Source organism: Oncorhynchus kisutch, linkage group LG8 (genome assembly GCF_002021735.2).
Source record: "Oncorhynchus kisutch isolate 150728-3 linkage group LG8, Okis_V2, whole genome shotgun sequence".
In the NCBI taxonomy this organism is placed as follows: Eukaryota; Metazoa; Chordata; class Actinopteri; order Salmoniformes; family Salmonidae; genus Oncorhynchus; species Oncorhynchus kisutch.
The window spans coordinates 40,019,705-40,037,889 of record NC_034181.2 but is presented as its reverse complement, the minus strand read 5'-3'; the positions used below and the strand labels follow the sequence as shown (position 1 = coordinate 40,037,889).

Here is an 18,185-nt window from a genome sequence, read left to right as displayed (position 1 = left end):
AAACAGGCAAGTGGATCCTTCTCTGTGGTCAAATTGTGTTGAAGACAACTGTCCCATTTTTCAGGTGAATTTAGTGACTCACAAGAAGACTTCTCCATACATCGTCTCAAATCACTCAAGTCCGAACCGACCACTCGCACTGAGCACGTTGAAGTGACTTACCTTGAAGTGGCCCAGGTCCAATAGCATGAGGTTCTGGGTGGAGTCGTAGAAGCCGGTTTGGGGAACGATTACGTAGGAGGCCATGAGGTTGACGTTCAGATCCAGAACCTTCTGGGTCTCAATCACGTACATCAGTCCTGCAGACAACGACATAGAACGGAGGGCATACTTCAACATGTTCTTACATATGGATACAAAATGGGAGGGAGGCGTACCAGGAGGAAGTATGGAGTGGAGGTTGAGGTCAAAGGCTTGTATCCTGTCTGATGATTCAGAGTAAAATGTCCATAGAAAGTCAAATTAGAATAGATCTCTGTTTGGGTCTGCAGCACACGTCAAAAAAATCTATCAGTGCCGTGGTTTCTTGTGACAGGCCAGGAGTGCGAGCGTGGCCTGTCGGTCAGAGCTAGAGGCGGGGCTCTGACCTGTGGAGGTGCGGTCTCGGAACTGCTCCAGCTTCATGAGAGTGGCGTTGGTCAGATCGTCCAGCTGGAGGTCATCAGGCGGCGAGAAGAACGCAGACATGCTGTTTACCGTCACCTGCCCGGAGAGGGAGACCGGTATCCATGTTGTTACACACACACACACACACAAAAACAGGTGGTGCAGACTTTTGTTCTAACATGCCTGATTGAACCGAGGAACGACAAGAATACAATTATGTACACAGGACACACACACAAAAATGCAAACAAACAAACACACTCACAGCATCATAGATGATCTCCAGAGGCTGGGACTCGACGCGGAGCCGCTGATCAGCGCTCTCGTCCAGAGGGTTGGTCTCAAACAGGATGTCCAACAAGGGCGTCCCCGTTACCGTGGCAGCCTTCCTTGACGACAGCAATGTGGGTGCCGGCCGGTTACTAGCTAGTCCTGTCACCTCAAACAGACTGAGCTGGGCCGACAACCTGAGAGGAAAAACCGCATCAGAACCAAGGGCAGAAAGAAGTGGGGAGAGAGTGGAGAACGAGGAAGACAGAGAGAGGGGGGAAGAAAGAGGGAAACGCAGAGAGAAAAGATAGACAAACTGAGAATCGCAAAATGGTGGCACAAGAAAATAAATTCTGAAATGCCAACTATAGTGCATCCCATTGATAAGGCACTAAAACAGAGCAGAGAAGGAAGGGGAAAGTATTTAAATACAGGGTTTGTTCAGAAGCGATAAGCGTTACCGGTATGTCAAGTAGAATTGGGCATCATGTCAGTTCTATTAATATCTATCTGCAACGTTCTGAATGTTTCACCTTAGGGAACACACCCCAGAGGGCATACTGAACTTACTTAATGGCTTGTGCTCCGGGCCTCTGGGTCAGCATGGATTTCAGATCTTCAACTGTGAGTTTGAGGATTTCATTCTGGTCCTTGTTGTCTTTCATTGAGACAGACATCCTCTCCATGTGGAAATTAATCTTCATATCCTCAAACTGCACAAACAAGACCAGAGAGAAAAGGGAGACTGAACAGTGTCCTGGATTATCTCCCTCTCTTTTGGAGGACGCAAGGGATTGTGATACAGCCCTACAGTGTGTGGGAATACACAGTCGCAACTCACGTTCTTTGGCAGGTTATGATTGACAGCTATCTCACTGTAGCCGATGGCGGTGTAGAGTTTGGCCTTCTCAGCAGAAGTCATAAGCTCGTCAAAAGCTGAGGAAAAAAAAAAATAAGTCATTCTCCATGCAATGTGGAAATGTGTCTTATGATTTACAATAGCAGCATTAAAATATCAGGAGGACCTTATCAAGATTACTTCAAATCAACTTCACAAAAAGGTAAGAGTGCAAAATGCGGTTCCAATTGCACAGTTAAATCAAAGTCAACCACATTCCCATCCACATTTTATATGCGAGTCAAGTCATATCGTACGGAGAAGAAAAATTATAATAATCACGACACCTGTGATAGAAACAGGAAGTTCAGAAAATGCCGACAGATCATTTGTTCGCGCTCTCCTTTTGTGTCTGTAAAATAAACGATGCGAGAAATGCCGGTGGAAACGCTACAGATATACATGAACATCTTTGGTCCCGAACCAACCTTGTCATCAACGTGATTCAATACTTCATAAGGGTGGCACAGGACAGGTTAAATGCCCAATTGGAATTAGTTTTGTCCAGTGTTCTTTCATCCTGGTTCTGGAGACTCACAGGGTCTGCAGGTTTTTACCTCCAGCCCAACATCAACACCATTGACTCAACTAATCCACTAGATTCAGTTTAACGGGTATCTTATTTTCATGACCGTCTTCGTCGATAAGGGTCGGTTACACGGTAATTGTGTCAGCCCTAGTTACACACCCCATGGTTCCCCAGGACCAGGATTGAAGAACACTGTTCATCAAAAATGGTAACAGCAGCGCATTGGCATGCTCATGACACACTGATGACCAGCTGAATGATTGGCATGGTGGTCTTTACATTATCATAGGGGGCGGATTCGGAATGTATTTCCGACCCCTTGACTTATTCTAATTTGTTTTACAGCCTGAATTCAAAATGTATTAAATTGATTTGTTTTCTCTCACTCATCTACACACAATATCCCATAATGACAAAGTGAAAACACATTCTTATTTTATGAAAAACAAAAATATCTCATTCGCATAAGTACTGTGTTCACACCACTGAGTCAATACTTTGTAGAAGCACCTTTAGCAGTGAATACAGCTGTGAGTCTTTCTGGGTAAGTCTAAGAGCTTTCCACACCTGGATTGTGCAACATTTGCCCGTTATTCTTTTCTAAATTCTTCAAGCTCTGTCCAATGTTGTTGTTGATCATAGCTAGTCAACCTTTTCAGGTCTTGCCATAGATTTAAGTAAAAACTAATGCAGCATATCAGGAACATTCACTGTCTTCTTGGTGAACAACTCCAGTGTAGATTTGGCCTTGTGTTTAGGTTATTGTCCTGCTGAAAGGTGAATTCATCTCCCAGTGTCTGGTGGAAAACAGAAAACGATGTTTTTCCGCCGTTTCTTTTTTATCCTGAAAAACTCCCATCCTTAATGATTACAAGCATACCTATAACATGATGCCACCACCATGCTTGAAAACATAGACTCCCCCTTTGTTTTCTACTGTGTTATTGACTTGTTAATTGTTTACTCCATGTGTAACTCTTTGTTGTCTGCTCACACTGCTATGCTTTATCTTGGCCAGGTCGCAGTTGCAAATGAGAACTTGTTCTCAACTAGCCTACCTGGTTAAATAAAGGTGAAATAAATAAAAATAAAAAAATTAAATGGTGAGTGGTACTCAGTAATATGTTGTATTGGATTTGCCCCAAACATAACAATATGTATTAAGGACAAAAAGCTAATTGTTTGCCACATTATTTGCAGTATTATTTTGGTGCCTTGTTGCAAACAGGATGCATGTTGTGGAATATTTGTATACTGTAAAGGCTTCCTTATTTTCACTCTGTCAATTAGGGTAGTATTAGGAGTAACAACAATGTGGTTGATCCATCCTCAGTTCTCCTTTCACATCCATTAAACTCTAACTGTTTTAAAGTTACCATTGGCCTCATGATGAAATCCCTGACTGGTTTCCTTGCTCTCTGGCAACTTGGTTAGGAAGGACGCCTGTATCTTTGTAGTGACTGAGTGCATTGATACACCATACAAAGCGTAATTAATAACTTCACCATGCTCAAAGGGATATTCAATGTCTGCTTTTATTTTTTTTTTCATCTACCAATAGGTGTGAGGTATTGGAAAACCTCTCTGGTCTTTACGGTAGAATGTGTGTTTGAAATTCACTGCTCGACTGAGGGAACTTACAGATAATTGTATGTGTGGGGTACAGAGATGAGGTAGTCATTCAAAAATCATGTTCAACACTATTACTGCACACAGAGTGACTCCATGCAACTTATTATGTGACTTGTTAAGCACATTTTTACTGCTGAACTTATATAGGCTTGACATAACAACAGGGTTGAATACTTACTGAATCAAGATCTTCCAGCATTTTATTTTGTAATTAAAAATTTAAAAAAACATAATTCCACTCTGACATTATGAGGTATTGTGTGTAGGAAAATATATATATATATATATAAAATGTATACATTTTCAATTCAGGCTGTAAATAATTGTGGAAAAAGTCATGGGGTGTTAATACTTTCTCAAGGCACTGTATGTACAAAATGGAGCATGGCGATTGGCTACGGGGGCGACCTCACCTCCGGTCTTGACCTCCTTGGCCTCGGCGCCACAGTCTCCTGACCAGCCGGACCACATCCAGCCCAACCAGCCCTGAGATTCCTCCTCCTCCACCTTCACCCCCGGACGGAAGATACGCAGCCCTGCTTTGCTTGCCTGGAAAAACCGACCAGCGCCAGTCACAGTCTATACATAACACTTCAGCCTCAACCACTAGCTAGAACCACTGTTAGTTCCACTGTGACCACTGACCACGTGTTGCACTGGTGGCTACGCTACAGCAGTGTGACTGAGCAGGGTCATTTCAGTCACGCTTTTCTGCCATTTTGACAGACAAAACCGAGTACAGTACATACAGAGAAGACGGATAGTTCATTAGGGATAATTCAACAGATTGCTCAATCCGTACCTCCATCTCAGCTTGCTGCCTGGCCAGAGTGATGTTAAAAATATCCAGAGTCCGCTCAGGCTCCTGGGCACACGGCAAGAAAGACAGATCGTCTAGTCCATTAAAACAGTTCCCTGACCATTATGGGAATCCATCTATTACTTAAAAAGGTAGACTCAGCAAAATGACGTTGCCATGAGCAGCACTGCAGATACTGAGATGAGCAAGATGCAAGACTTCGCTCTCACACAGTCACACAGTATCTATGTGCACAGGTTCGCTTCACGCTGTTACAGCTTGGTAGCTAGGGGACCAAAACAGTGGAGAAGAGCGTTGTGCGTCAACGCTCTTAGTTGTTGAGGAAATTGACCACTATGCGGTGTACTTTCTGCATCTACGTCATGTTGCTGAGCATACCTTTAATGTCCATCATCAATCAATGCTGCAGAGTAGATACAAAGACTGGGAATGCAACTCAGAGCATTAGGACTAGGCCCTTCTCAATCTCCACCACACCTGGGTTCAAATAGCATTTTGTTTCCTTTCAAATAGTTTGAACACTTGATTGAGCCTGGCTGGTGTGCCAGATGGGAAGGGTTTGCACTTTGAGGACTATGCCATTGGTCCTATTACAGACAGGCAGGCTCAATCAAGCACTGCTCAAGTTTTGAATAGAAAACAAATACTATTTGAACTCAGGTCTGGGTTGCACTCATTAGGGAACGCAACAGAAAACTTCTCAGAACTGAAAATGTTAATGATTGTTTCTTAATGCCCAGGTAGTCTCTCCCTGTTTCAGTTCATTGTCTTCCATTTGGTACCTAATGAACATCGCCCTGATCTCTACACACCTCCAGCTCCCTGAGCTGCTTCTCAGTGGGCTTCTTGCTGGTGATCTTGGCCTTGTAGAGCTCTCTGTACTGCTTGACTGTCTGCCGGTGGCAGCGGATGTGCTGCCACGACCACATGTGCAGCCGCGGCTTCACGTCCACCTCCATGATGCCTGTGATCACATACTGCCACCTAGATGACATACACAAGCAGTGACAGTCACAACAGAACCAGCACGTGTACATCACGATAGCTCAAATCGATTGAAGGAAATGTATCTCTTAATCTTATACTGGATGGCATGAAGCAATACAATCAAATGCATTCACTCATTCACCATCTAAACATCAACAATAACCAAAATTTTTGTCATTGTGACAATTTTTTAGTAGAGGAAAGAATTGTAAGTAAAAGAAAAAGTGTGAGAGCTGACCATAGATAGGCGTTGGTGTGCACGTGGACTTGCGGCCGGTATTTCCTATAGGGCAGGTTGCGTGACATCATATCCACTGATCCCAGGAGCTCCAGAATGCTGATGTACTGGAGAGAAGGAAGGGGTGAGAGTTCAGGGGTCATCGAGAAGCACAGAGGCGGAAAACAATAAGACAGTGACTTTAAAAATGTGTCGAAATTCTAACTCTGGGCAACGCTCATCATGCAAGAACGCACAGATCTGTGGAAAAAAACAACTAACATTTCAAATAGACGGGATGGTATATAATCCAACGCGAGTTCTGATTGTGTGAATGGCATCAGTTTGCTTCACTGTGGTTAAATAGTAGTCATCCTCCTTACTATGCACATTGTTGAAGACATTTTCCAAATTAAATCAGGCTGCAGATTTAAATGATTTTTATGGTACTTTCCTGTGCTTTTTTGCTCGATTAAAATGTTTCATCTTTCTCCCTCTCATATCTCCCTCCATCACCTGTGGTCTGTTGAGCTCCACGGCCACCTCTCTTAGGTTGACCACCAGGTCCACCTTGGGAGAGGAGAAGTCCACATCCGACCGGGGGTTCATGCGCAGCTTCGCATCGGCCGTTATCGGACGAAAAACTGCCCGCAATGAACAGGGAAATAAGGTTATTAATATGATACAGAATTAGTCAACAATTCCACCGTGGGCCATCGTAATGAGAAGATACCTTCCATTACGATAAAAACTCCAATGACTGAGATTGTATTCTCTGTATCAGGTGATGTGACAACATGACTATCAAGACTCTGATCCAGACGTGAATGATGTCACACCCTTATATCGACTGGGTGACACTCACTGAAATCGTGGTTCATGGGAGTGGAACCCCCCGGGATGCTGTCCTGGAGGCATCGCTGGGGAAATGTGAGACAGGAAGAGATGCCTCGTTAGACGTCATTGATAGACATAATCACTCTCACTTAAGGGACCCGCCGCTCCGCGATGGCACTGAATGATGGCACTGTGACTCACCAGGGCCTCATCTGGCATGTGATTGGAGTACAGCATCGAGTTCACATTCCAGTAAGCAAAGAGATTGTCCAACTGGACAAGCTGAGGAGAGGAAAAAGCATAACAGAAAACAGCTTAGAATGCTGTAGACAGAACAGTGTCATAAAACTCGTACAGTATATCAATTGCTGTGGACTGACTACCTTGAAAAACAGCTTGGCTTTCTCATCCAGGAGACAAGGCATCCAATTCTCATCTGCTGTCTGTGGGGATCACAGTTATGGGGTTGAGACATGACGTGGTATGGATTCAGGGTCAGACCAGAAACAGATCATAAACCTGACCACAACAAAGATCTCATATCCCACATCCAGACCTTAACTAAATTGAACCACTGTAATATCATCTCCATTTCCAATATCATCTCCAATGAATGACCGATTTCACGAGGTAGGGGCCTCACGCATTACCTGAAGGCTGAGGTTCTGCAGTGACACTCCAAATGAAAAGGGGCAATTGGGGTTGGTGACCTGAGAGAGTGAGAGAAGCGTACAGTAATGAAATACAGGAATAATACACTCATTTAAAATTATGTAATACAAGTGTAGCACACTGGGTCGAATACACACATCATCCTCATAGCGGACGTGGATGTTGGAGATCTTCACTTGAAGGTTCTTGATCACCTGCGTCACAAGTTTCTCCACAAAGGTGTCCTGCTTCTCAAGTGCGGGGTTTTCTGTGGCACCAAATAACACATAACAGTACATGCATTCAGGTCACAGTCCTGAGTCTGTTTTAGCCCGATGCCAGCCCTGCAACTCAATGACATTATAACATATATTTAAGAGCGGTTTGAAGATGTAATGAAAGCGTGACTCACGGACAGACACATGAACTCTGACCTTGCTCTGCTGCTTTCTGTTTGGTCTCTTCGATCCTCTGCAGCTCCCTCTGACGAGCCTCCTGGAGCTGTTTCTCCTCCTTCTCTGCATCATACTTTATACCTGAAACACGCAAACATTAAGAAAAAAAACACACACACACACACACACACACACACTACAGCTAGGTTTCTTACTGGCTGTGGGCACGATGAGTAGGTAGACTCCATCCAGCGTGGCTTCCACTGACTGGGTGTACAGATTCTTCCATGGAATCTTCAACTCCAAGCGTCCTGACAGATCCACACACACACAGTTAATAGGGAAAAGGTTGAAGAGTGAGAAAGATAGAGAGGAATTATAATAGTGAATGTATGGTAATGGTAGGAGGTGTTGAGTTGAGAGTCAGACAAATCTCACCTATATGCCCTGCTCTTACTTTAAAAGGAATGTCAAGTTGACTCTGAAACAAGAACAAAAATATTCAGCACAATACAATGTGAATCTACCTACATAATTAGCATTTAACCACTGATACATTTAGTAGTAGGCCTAGCCATTCATGTCAAACATACCAAGGCATTTTCCTTTATTTCAAGATTTCTGAGCACTGCATCACCTAGAAAAAAAGAAAAAAATGTTTAAAGGGCGACTGCACTTCCTGATTTGGCCTCGTTTTGAAGATTACTCGCTAATGCTAGCGGCCATGACTGAAGCCAAACGAGAGTTGTCTAATTCTTGGGGGGGGGGTGTGGTTTGATGTAGGTGTGTTATGTTTGCATATCATACCCTGGCAGGTACTGTTGTTTGCCCCTCCTGAGTCACCGTAGCAACAACACTTCCTCAAAAAATGTGCTTCCTTAAAATTGTCAAGATAAATCGAGAAACATGTCATTCACCAATGTTTTTGCCAAGGAGGTCTTAGTCGCGCAATTTTACATCTAGCTAAGTTACATGGGGCAGTATTTCTCAAGTTAAAACATTTCCATGAAAAACTGCACAGTGCACTGCATACGGTCTAGAGTCGGGAAAGTCTGGCTGTGCGCTCAGGACTGAATTCTTAAAATAATAACACATCTACAACTTAATTATGTGCAAGCTGTCAATCTATCGTAAATAAAGCACAAGCTACACGATTATCAGTGCCCCAAACCACTTGCTAGCTAGGTAAATTCCAACTCTGTGTTTGTCAATGGAGCTGGCAGGTAGTAGCTAGCAGGCACATTGAGCAGTCAGGCCACAGCTTATCAAGTCACTGGCCATGTGTCTACTTCAGTGTTGTTTTGTACAACATTCTCACTATTACCAGAGTGCGTATCTGTCTGGCAGTGTTTCATAAGGAATCATGTTACAAAACAGGTAGCGAATGTGTTTTGGAAAATGAACAAGTTGCAGTTGGGACAACTTGTCAATGATCATCTCAATTCAAAAAAAGTGACAGACTCAAGTGATTGACACTATCAAACACATAAGTAGCCACTCAAAGGGCTAAGGCCAAGGGTTATTTTAACATAGGCGACTCGTTGTCGGATCGGTCTCACTGTCTGGAGGTTCTGACTTACGATTGGATAGAGCTCACACAGCTGATAAGCAGCTGTGCTGAATGCGCTCTCTTTTGTTAGTGTGCACCATCGTAATCCATACCCAAACCTCCAGAAACTCAGTTTTGGAAGTGACTGACTGACCAAAATGATCCTATTTACACTTTGCAGTCAATTTTGACACTATAATGAATGTTTGACTTATACCAACGCCACATTGGCTGCTTAAAACCAGATAAGTTTGTTCTAAGAGGCAGTTGACCTTTAAAATGACTCAATAAGCACTGATACATGAATATACACAGTATACAAAACATTATGAACACCTGCTCTTTCCAGGACAGGTAAAAGCTATGATCCCTTATTGATGTCACTCGTTAAATCCACTTCAAATCAGTGTACATGAATGGGAGGAGACAAGTTAAAAGAAGGATTGTTAAGCCTTTAGACAATTGAGACATGGATTGTGCTTGTGTGTCATTCAGAGGGTGAACAGGAAAGAAAATATTTAAGTGCCGCTGAACATGATATGGTAGTAGGTGCCAGGCACACCGGTTTGTGTGAAGAAGTGCTACGCTGTTTAAAAAAAAAAATTAGTAAAACGCTCAACAGTTTCATGTGTGTATCAAGAATGGTCCACTACCCAATGGACATCCTGCCAACTTGACACAACTGTGGGAAGCATTGGAATCAACATGGGCCAGCATCCCTGTGGATGCTTTCGACACCTTGTCGAGTCCATGCTCCGTGCCACTCAATATTAGGAAGGTGTTTAATGTTTTGTACACTCAGCGTACTTCACTAATAAAATGCATAGTAACCTGATGTTGGAAACATATGGCCTAGCCTAAGCTGACAAATAACTTAGCCTAATTCCACTGTACATTTCCCATTAAAAGCTAATATTAGCCAGCTGTGCAGTATGTTATCATGTGCCCAGATCGTCTTCACAGAGGCCGCATTTCAGTAGACAATTTTGTGCTTCTTCTGTTGGCAAGATGTCAGACCTTGGACCTTCAATACATTTTCTCTAAGTATCATATCTTTCTAAAAATGAAATATGCCTAGATACTGCTAAGGCCAATGGTAACCAACCGGTCATCGTGATATATTATTGCCACTTTAATAATGTTTAGATATCTTTCATTACTCATCTCATATGTATATACTGTATTTTATACGATCATGCCTAAGCCGCTCATCCATATATTCTTATTCCATCCCTTAGATTTGTGTGTATTAGGTAGGTGTTGTGGAATTGTCAGATTACTTGTTAGATATTACTGCGGTCAGGACTTGAAGCACTAGAATTTCGCTACCCTCGCATTAACATCTGCTAACCATGTGTATGTGACAAATAACATTTGATTGTTGCTCCGAGACATTTACCCTTCACAATTACAGCACTTACAGTTGACCGGGGCAGCTCTAGCAGGGCAAATATTTGACTAACTGACTTGTTGGTAAGGTGGTATCTATCCTATGACGGTTCCACGTTGAAAGTCACTGAGCTCTTCAGTAAGGCCATTCTACTGCCAACGTATATGTCTATGTAGATTGCATAGTTGTGTGCTCGATTTTATACACCTGTCAGCAAAGGGTGTGGCTGAAATAGCCGAATCCATTCATTTTAAGGGGTGTCCACATACTTTTGTGTAAACAGTGTAGCTATCTAACTAACTTAGGTTAGCTGGCAGATTCCAGCTAACGTTAGCCAATTTAGCTAGCTAGCTGGCTTAACAGCTAGCTAGCAAACTAATATACTGTAGCTAGCCAGTTGACTACAAAACCTTGCTTACAAATAAGTAAGTACTGTAGTAGCTAGTAAACCTGCCATCAGCAAACAAGCACAGAAGCATTGTCTAATGCTAACATCTAAGACAACAATCATGACAGTGACAGCTGCAGGTTTCTGAACTGACGTTTAGCTAACTAGCTAGGGTGGCTAGCAAGGAAGCTAACCGTAACACATAATCGTTACCTCCCCAAATCCCGAGCTTGAGTTGTGAGCTGTCAAGGTTTACAACGTAATCCCCTAAAAACCTGTTTAGGACATCTACCACCACGCTTTCGAAGACCATGTTGCTGTTTCGTTCACCTCTCGGTCACCATGTTTACATTCAGTTTTAACGCTTAACTCGCTCGCCTGTCGCTAATAATGACAGCTGGCTGGTCCTGTTTCTTGAAATATCCAACGACGCTCGGTCACATGGACGGTCTTGACGCCATGTGTTTGCGTCAATAGATTATTCTCTTTGGAGTATCCACTGCAAGGTTCATCTTCCTCTTGCCAAAGAAGATTATCGTTACAGTCCGTGACAGAATAGGAACCATAATTATGGTCCATGATTCACAGGGGGCCCTAATTAGTGGTGAACAGGTAGACATTTACGATCATGGCTAGAAAGGTTGCAGCTTTCGTAAAATTAACGTCACGCCTAGGTCACACGTACAGTATTTTGTGGAAAATGGTTCTCAGGCGGCATCATCTGGACATGTGTGCATCAACATTTCAACATACACTTTCTGCTACAATTTCTGTCAAGCTGTAGCAGAAGTTGAATGTTGAATTTGTGTTGCACACATCCAGACGATGCCTAGCGAGTGTTGTAGGTGGATCGATGAGTCAGAGTTGTCGGTTCGTAGCAGTTTATGAGAATTAACATATCAGGTTAAGATAAGTAAAAATTGAATTAGGTAAAGGTGTAGGTCAAATGAAAAACATTAACTTTTGAGTTAATTTGACCAAATCTGGATCCATTCTATCCATGGCCCAAATATGGGTAATTTATATAGATAGATAGAGGACTCATGTTTACGTCTGGGCCATTATAAGTCTGTGACAGCGTTGTGTGTGATTGATTAAGACTAAAGCCGTGGACTTCAGGTTGCTTTAATGTATCAGAGTTCACTCTCCTGCATCCAAAAGAATAGACAAAACATTTGTAGAGCACAAATGTTCTGCCAAACTTTGCCTCTCTCCAAGTGCATCAATTATTTTAAAATACAAACGTGAGAACAGCCTCTCCTTATAATGCATCAACACAACGCTCATTTTACATACAGTGAGGGGAAAAATGATTTGATCCTAACCTCAGCTCGTTACCTGTATAAAAGACACTTGGGAGCCAGAAATGTTTCTGATTGAGAGATTGAGAGGGGGTGAAATACTTATTTCCCTCGTTAAAATGCAAATCAATTTATAACATTTTTGAAACAAGTTTTTCTGGATTTTTTTGTTATTCTGTCTCTCACTGTTCAAATAAACCTACCATTAAAATTATAGACGGATCATTTCTTTGTCAGTGGGCAAACGTACAAAATCGGCAGGGGATCAAATACTTTTTTCCCTCACTGTAGATAAAACCACATACCTGCATCCAAAAGAAAAGGCAAAACATTTGTAGAGAACAAATATGTTCTGCCAATCGTCACTTCTCTCTACAACATAGACGCACAATACACAATAGCTACAATAACACATACAGTACCTTAGCTAGCTAGTAACCACATGTTGAATTCAGAATGTTAATATCATCTTAAGTACAATTACAATAGCATCTTTACAATACTATCCACTTATGAGTAAACTCTAAATATACAGCATTATTCATTATTCAATCTAACTTTCCTGAACATGACAGAAAAAGTGTGCCTAACTCGCCAAGTGCAATAAAATGATTTGAGCACAAGCACACAGGGCAAAAGGTATGTGCTCCCCTATTTCCCAGGATGCAGGTGTGGCAGATGTGAAATGGCTAGCTAGTTAGCGGTGGTGCGTGCTAATAGTGTTTCAGTCGGTGACGTCACTCGCTCTGAGACCTCGAAGTAGTTGTTCCCCTTGCTCTGCAAGGGCTGCAGCTTTTGTGGCGCGATGGGTAACGATGCTTTGTGAGTGACTGTGGTTGATGTGTGCAGAGGGTCCCTGGTTCGAGGCCAGGTTGGGGCGAGGAGAGGGACGGAAGCTATACTGTTACACAGGCATGCATAATAACAAATCAACATGCTATATTAATATATGAACCTGTTGAAATTCACAAAGTATTTTAACAACTGTTACATATGCACCACACAAAACGCACTGCAACGTCCTCTGCAACTCAATGCTGCAAGGCAAACGCAGCGTTCCATTGGAAATTAATGTACTTCTGGTGAACCAAAATGCAATAACGCTGTCGGTGTGATCATCGACATTTGAGGGGCTGAGACCAAGCACTCTCCAATACACTCTCCACCGGGCTGCCAGAATCCCAAAGGCGCATTCAACAACTAACCTTGCCCTGGACAGTCGTTTGTTAAAGATCCTTACAGGCTCTGGCAATGGCAGCAGGCGTCCAGCGTAGGGCCTCATGAGGTTGGGTCTTAAAGGGAAGCCCTCGTCGCCGACGAAGACGTGGGGAACAGGTCACAGGTCTTCAGCTCCAGGGAGTGATGCAGATGGTGGAATCTCCAGGGTGCCATCCTGAAGTGCCTGGCCGAAGGCAGAGTCCCGGAGGGTCCCGTCATCACTTCCCTTGCCATAAGCACCAACATCGACAACACGGAAACAGTAGATGGCATCTACTACAGCCAAGAGTAAAACTGAATATGTACCCTTGTAGTTGTAGAATTGCGAACCCGAGCACAGTGGAGCCTGGATTACTACATGTTTCCCTTCAATGGAGCCAAGACATTTGGGGAAATTCTACCTCTCCAGGAACTCAGCAGCGATGGCCCTCCAGTCTTTCTCCTTGGGACAGGCATGTATTCACCAACCAGACAGTCCCAAATGGCTTGTGCCACAGAGGGGATAATGCCTGCCACCGTGGACCGTCCAACTCGGAAGCTGAATCCAATGGTCCTGTAGGAGAATCTAAAATATCGCCAAGAATCTAAAATATAATTCAAAATAATTATCAATATTGTGTGTAACTTGAATTCCACCCACATATTCTATCTATTCATATAGCTACCTCATTACTGTTTATTATGCTCTACTAATTAGATTGTAATACTCATCAACCATCATTAACAATGCCTTGAAACAGTACAATTCAGTCTACGACTATATCAATAAACTGTAGTCCAGGCCAACTCTACTCTTAGAAAGAATGGTACTATCTACTTAAAAGGGTTCTCCGGCTGTCCCCATAGGAGATCCCTTTTTGGTTCCAGGTAGTACTCCTTTTGGTTCCAAGTAGAACCCTATTGGGTTCCATGTATAACATTTTCCCCAAAGGGTTATACCTGGAACCAAAAATGGTTATCCTATGGGGAAAGCAGAAGGACACTTTTGGAACCTTTTTCTCTAAGAGTGTATGAGAGTCCAATAAGAATGTAATGAATGACTAACTGTCTTGAACAATGAGTCCTGGAGAAGACTAGCCTACCTTCATCAGGGCAGAAGGCACCTCAACTTTCTTTTCATTTGGTGACATTGCATAATTAAAAAAGGATTATAAACCAACTTTGGGAAAGTTATAATCCTAATGAACATTCTGTAAAAGTACATCTGATATCAAATAGGAACTATTAACTAGAGAGCCCTTTAGCTAGCTAGGTTGCACATAAAAACAATGTATCAATCAATTATGGTATCAAAGTCTTTAAAAATGTACTAGAATGTAGTTTACCGGAGACAAATCGCCAGGAGTTCAACTGGGCTGATGGACTCCCGGTTGTTGGTATCCATCCGGGCGATCCTGGCTCCAATCATCTGGAGCAGGTGATCAAACTGGCTTCGGTCCAGACGAAAGTAACTTCGGAATTCCTCTCCAAACATTCGTAGCTCTTGAATGAGACGGTGGAACTCCCCTGCCCGCTTTCGGGACTTTAACCGTCTCTGGGACCACACAGACCTGCGCTTTCGGCGGGGCTGGTCACGGCTCAACAGCGCGATCAAGACAACCTTCTACAACGTTGGTCTCATTGTTGAAAGAGCCTACTCTGCTATCTTGACTATATATTGTTGCATTTCGCGCCAAAACTGCATTTGAGGGAAATTATATTATAGTCTCCCACAATTAATTTGTGGATGTCATCGAATAAATAATATCCTTGGCAAATAAATGAATAAAAAAATGTAAAGAAATTCTCCAGTCAAACTGTTTTTATTATGTAATCACACATTTTTTTACTGGATATGTGTGCAACAAAAATTAAACATTCACATTTTGCTACTTCCTGTCAAGTCTACACATACAATTTGATGCATACGTTCGACCACACAGAACGCACTGCAACTACCTCTGCAACGCAATGCTCCATTGGAAATGAACGTACTTCTGGTGAATCGGAAAACAAAAATCACAGTCGGTGTGTTCGAAGCGGCCCAGAAGCATGGTTTCGACTTCTCCTACAGGTTTGCTTCGGTACCGCAGTTTAACTGATGCCCGGCCCAGAAAGACAATTTCCCTAGACGGCCACATAGAGAAATCAGACTAGAAAATTAATCGTAAGACTTTTTTAGTAATCACCATTGTGCACAAAAACATCCATTGAATTACTCCAAAAAAAAAAAAAAAATTTATTTAACCTTTATTTAACCAGGTAGGCTAGTTGAGAACAAGTTCTCATTTGCAACTGCGACCTGGCCAAGATAAAGCATAGCAGTGTGAGCATACAACAAAGAGTTACACATGGAGTAAACAATTAACAAGTCAATAACACAGTAGAAAACAAAGGGGGGGTCTATATACAATGTGTGCAAAAGGCATGAGGAGGTAGGCAAATAATTACAATTTTGCAGATTAACACTGGAGTGATAAATGATCAGATGGTCATGTACGGGTAGAGATATTGGTGTGCAGAAGAGCAGAAAAGTAAATAAATAAAAACAGTATGGGGATGAGGTAGGTGAAAAGGGTGGGCTATTTACCAATAGACTATGTACAGCTGCAGCGATCGGTTAGCTGCTCAGATAGCTGATGTTTGAAGTTGGTGAGGGAGATAAAAGTCTCCAACTTCAGCGATTTTTGCAATTCGTTCCAGTCACAGGCAGCAGAGTACTGGAACGAAAGGCGGCCAAATGAGGTGTTGGCTTTAGGGATGATCAGTGAGATACACCTGCTGGAGCGCGTGCTACGGATGGGTGTTGCCATCGTGACCAGTGAGCTGAGATAAGGCGGAGCTTTACCTAGCATGGACTTGTAGATGACCTGGAGCCAGTGGGTCTGGCGACGAATATGTAGCGAGGGCCAGCCGACTAGAGCAAATAATTGTCGCTGAGGCCAATTTTGTTTTTCATCACTCACAACGAAGATATAAAATGTTTATATTCATCTAATGTCTACCATGTTTTTTGGATGACCTGATGATGTCGCTGCTGCTCCCGGTGCACATTGAGTGCTACTGCGCATTTGATGTTGGTTCATATAAATCGGATGCAACTCGGACATAGACGGTCCACGAATCGGCATATGCAAATGTGAGTAGATAAGCTTGAAAACAACTGTTGGACATCTTGGATGCAGTCTCCAGTTATTATACCTCAGTGGCTACAACCCATAGGAATCCCGACCCAGTTGAATACTTTGACCACTTTAAAATGGTGGAAACATGATGGCCACTAGAGGTCTCCACCATTCTCTACTATGGGGTAACTGTATAAGTGGAGTGTCTGAAAGTGGGCGTTGCGAAACAAGTGGGAGGATCAACACCAGTGGGTGTGTCGAAAGTCGAAACCTAACAGCCAATTGGGGAGATCTGTTGCCACTCAAGACTGTTTTGCGTGGCTACTTCCTGCTTACTTGTAGCATTTTAGCTGAACTGGTTAGGCAGGTTAAGATAATTAACATGGCAGGTTAGGAGAATAAACGGAGCAGGTTAGTATAATTATCATGATAGGTTAGGATAACTGATTTAGCAGGTCAGAATGATTAACGTGGCAGGTTAGGATAACTAACATAGCAGGTTAGGAGAATTAACGTGGCAGGTCAGGAGAATTAACGTGGTGTCACGCCCTGACCTTAGTTATCTTTGTTTTCTTTATTATTTTGGTTAGGTCAGGGTGTGACGAGGGTGGTATGTGTGTTTTTAACTTGTCTGTTTTTTTTTGTACATCTATGGGGTTTTGGTTTGTCTAGGTATATATAGGTATATGGTGGCCTGAATTGGTTCCCAATCTGAGGCAGCTGTTTGTCTTTGTCTTTGATTGGAGATCCTATTTAGGTTGCCATTTTCCATGTTGGTTTTGTGGGTTATTGTCTATGTGTAGTTGCATGTCAGCACTCGTTGGTGTGTAGCGGCACGTTTGTTTAATTGTTTTCCCCTTCATCAAAAGAAGCATGTATGCTTATCACGCTGCGCCTTGGTCTCATCAATATGACTAACGTGGCAGGTTAAGAGAATTCATGTGGGCTGAAACTGACAGATTTTCATGGGGATTCTCTTATTATGTTACGGGTGCGTTAATATACCCTTAAGGATTTTTAACTGCTCAACACATATGCACGCATGTGCTCACTCCCGCGGAAATCATTTGTGGAAAATATCCTTTCTATTTGTATTTATTATGGATCCCCATAATGCATAAGCAGCAGCTACTTTTCCTGGGGTCGGGTAAAATTAAGGCAGTTTATACCATTTTAAAACATGACAATACATTCACAGATCTCACAACACACTGTGGGCCTTCAGGCCCCTACTCCACCACTACCACATATCTACAGTACTAAATCCATGTGTATGTATACTGCGTGTGTTATTGTGTGTGAATGCATGTGTATGTGCCAAAGTTTGTATTGCTTCACAGTCCCTGCTGTTCCATAAGGTGTTTTTTAAATCTGTTTTTTTAAATCAAATTTG

The 18,185-nt window shown here is 42.7% G+C and overlaps 1 protein-coding gene across 8 annotated transcripts in view; it reads right to left on the bottom strand.

The window, feature by feature from the left end:
* The window catches only part of LOC109895677 (vacuolar protein sorting-associated protein 13A), a 54,943-nt gene extending 43,140 nt beyond the window's left edge, over positions 1-11,803 (bottom strand). For all 8 annotated transcript variants that reach the window (XR_004210821.1, XM_020489568.2, XM_031830340.1 and 5 more), the window contains exons 1-20: positions 11,383-11,803; positions 8,436-8,479; positions 8,281-8,323; positions 8,058-8,153; positions 7,882-7,983; positions 7,606-7,715; positions 7,447-7,506; positions 7,180-7,239; positions 6,998-7,078; positions 6,825-6,879; positions 6,476-6,603; positions 5,981-6,087; positions 5,568-5,739; positions 4,738-4,800; positions 4,349-4,484; positions 1,718-1,812; positions 1,447-1,589; positions 872-1,073; positions 588-702; positions 163-299 (exon numbers count right to left, since the gene is read on the bottom strand). Coding sequence is in view for 7 of the 8 variants with exons in the window: in XM_020489568.2 (XP_020345157.1) it covers positions 163-299; positions 588-702; positions 872-1,073; positions 1,447-1,589; positions 1,718-1,812; positions 4,349-4,484; positions 4,738-4,800; positions 5,568-5,739; positions 5,981-6,087; positions 6,476-6,603; positions 6,825-6,879; positions 6,998-7,078; positions 7,180-7,239; positions 7,447-7,506; positions 7,606-7,715; positions 7,882-7,983; positions 8,058-8,153; positions 8,281-8,323; positions 8,436-8,479; positions 11,383-11,482 (2,049 nt within the window). In the remaining variant the exon portion in view is untranslated. The remainder of the gene's footprint in view (positions 1-162; positions 300-587; positions 703-871; positions 1,074-1,446; positions 1,590-1,717; positions 1,813-4,348; positions 4,485-4,737; positions 4,801-5,567; positions 5,740-5,980; positions 6,088-6,475; positions 6,604-6,824; positions 6,880-6,997; positions 7,079-7,179; positions 7,240-7,446; positions 7,507-7,605; positions 7,716-7,881; positions 7,984-8,057; positions 8,154-8,280; positions 8,324-8,435; positions 8,480-11,382) is intronic.
* Positions 11,804-18,185: the final 6,382 nt, after the last annotated feature.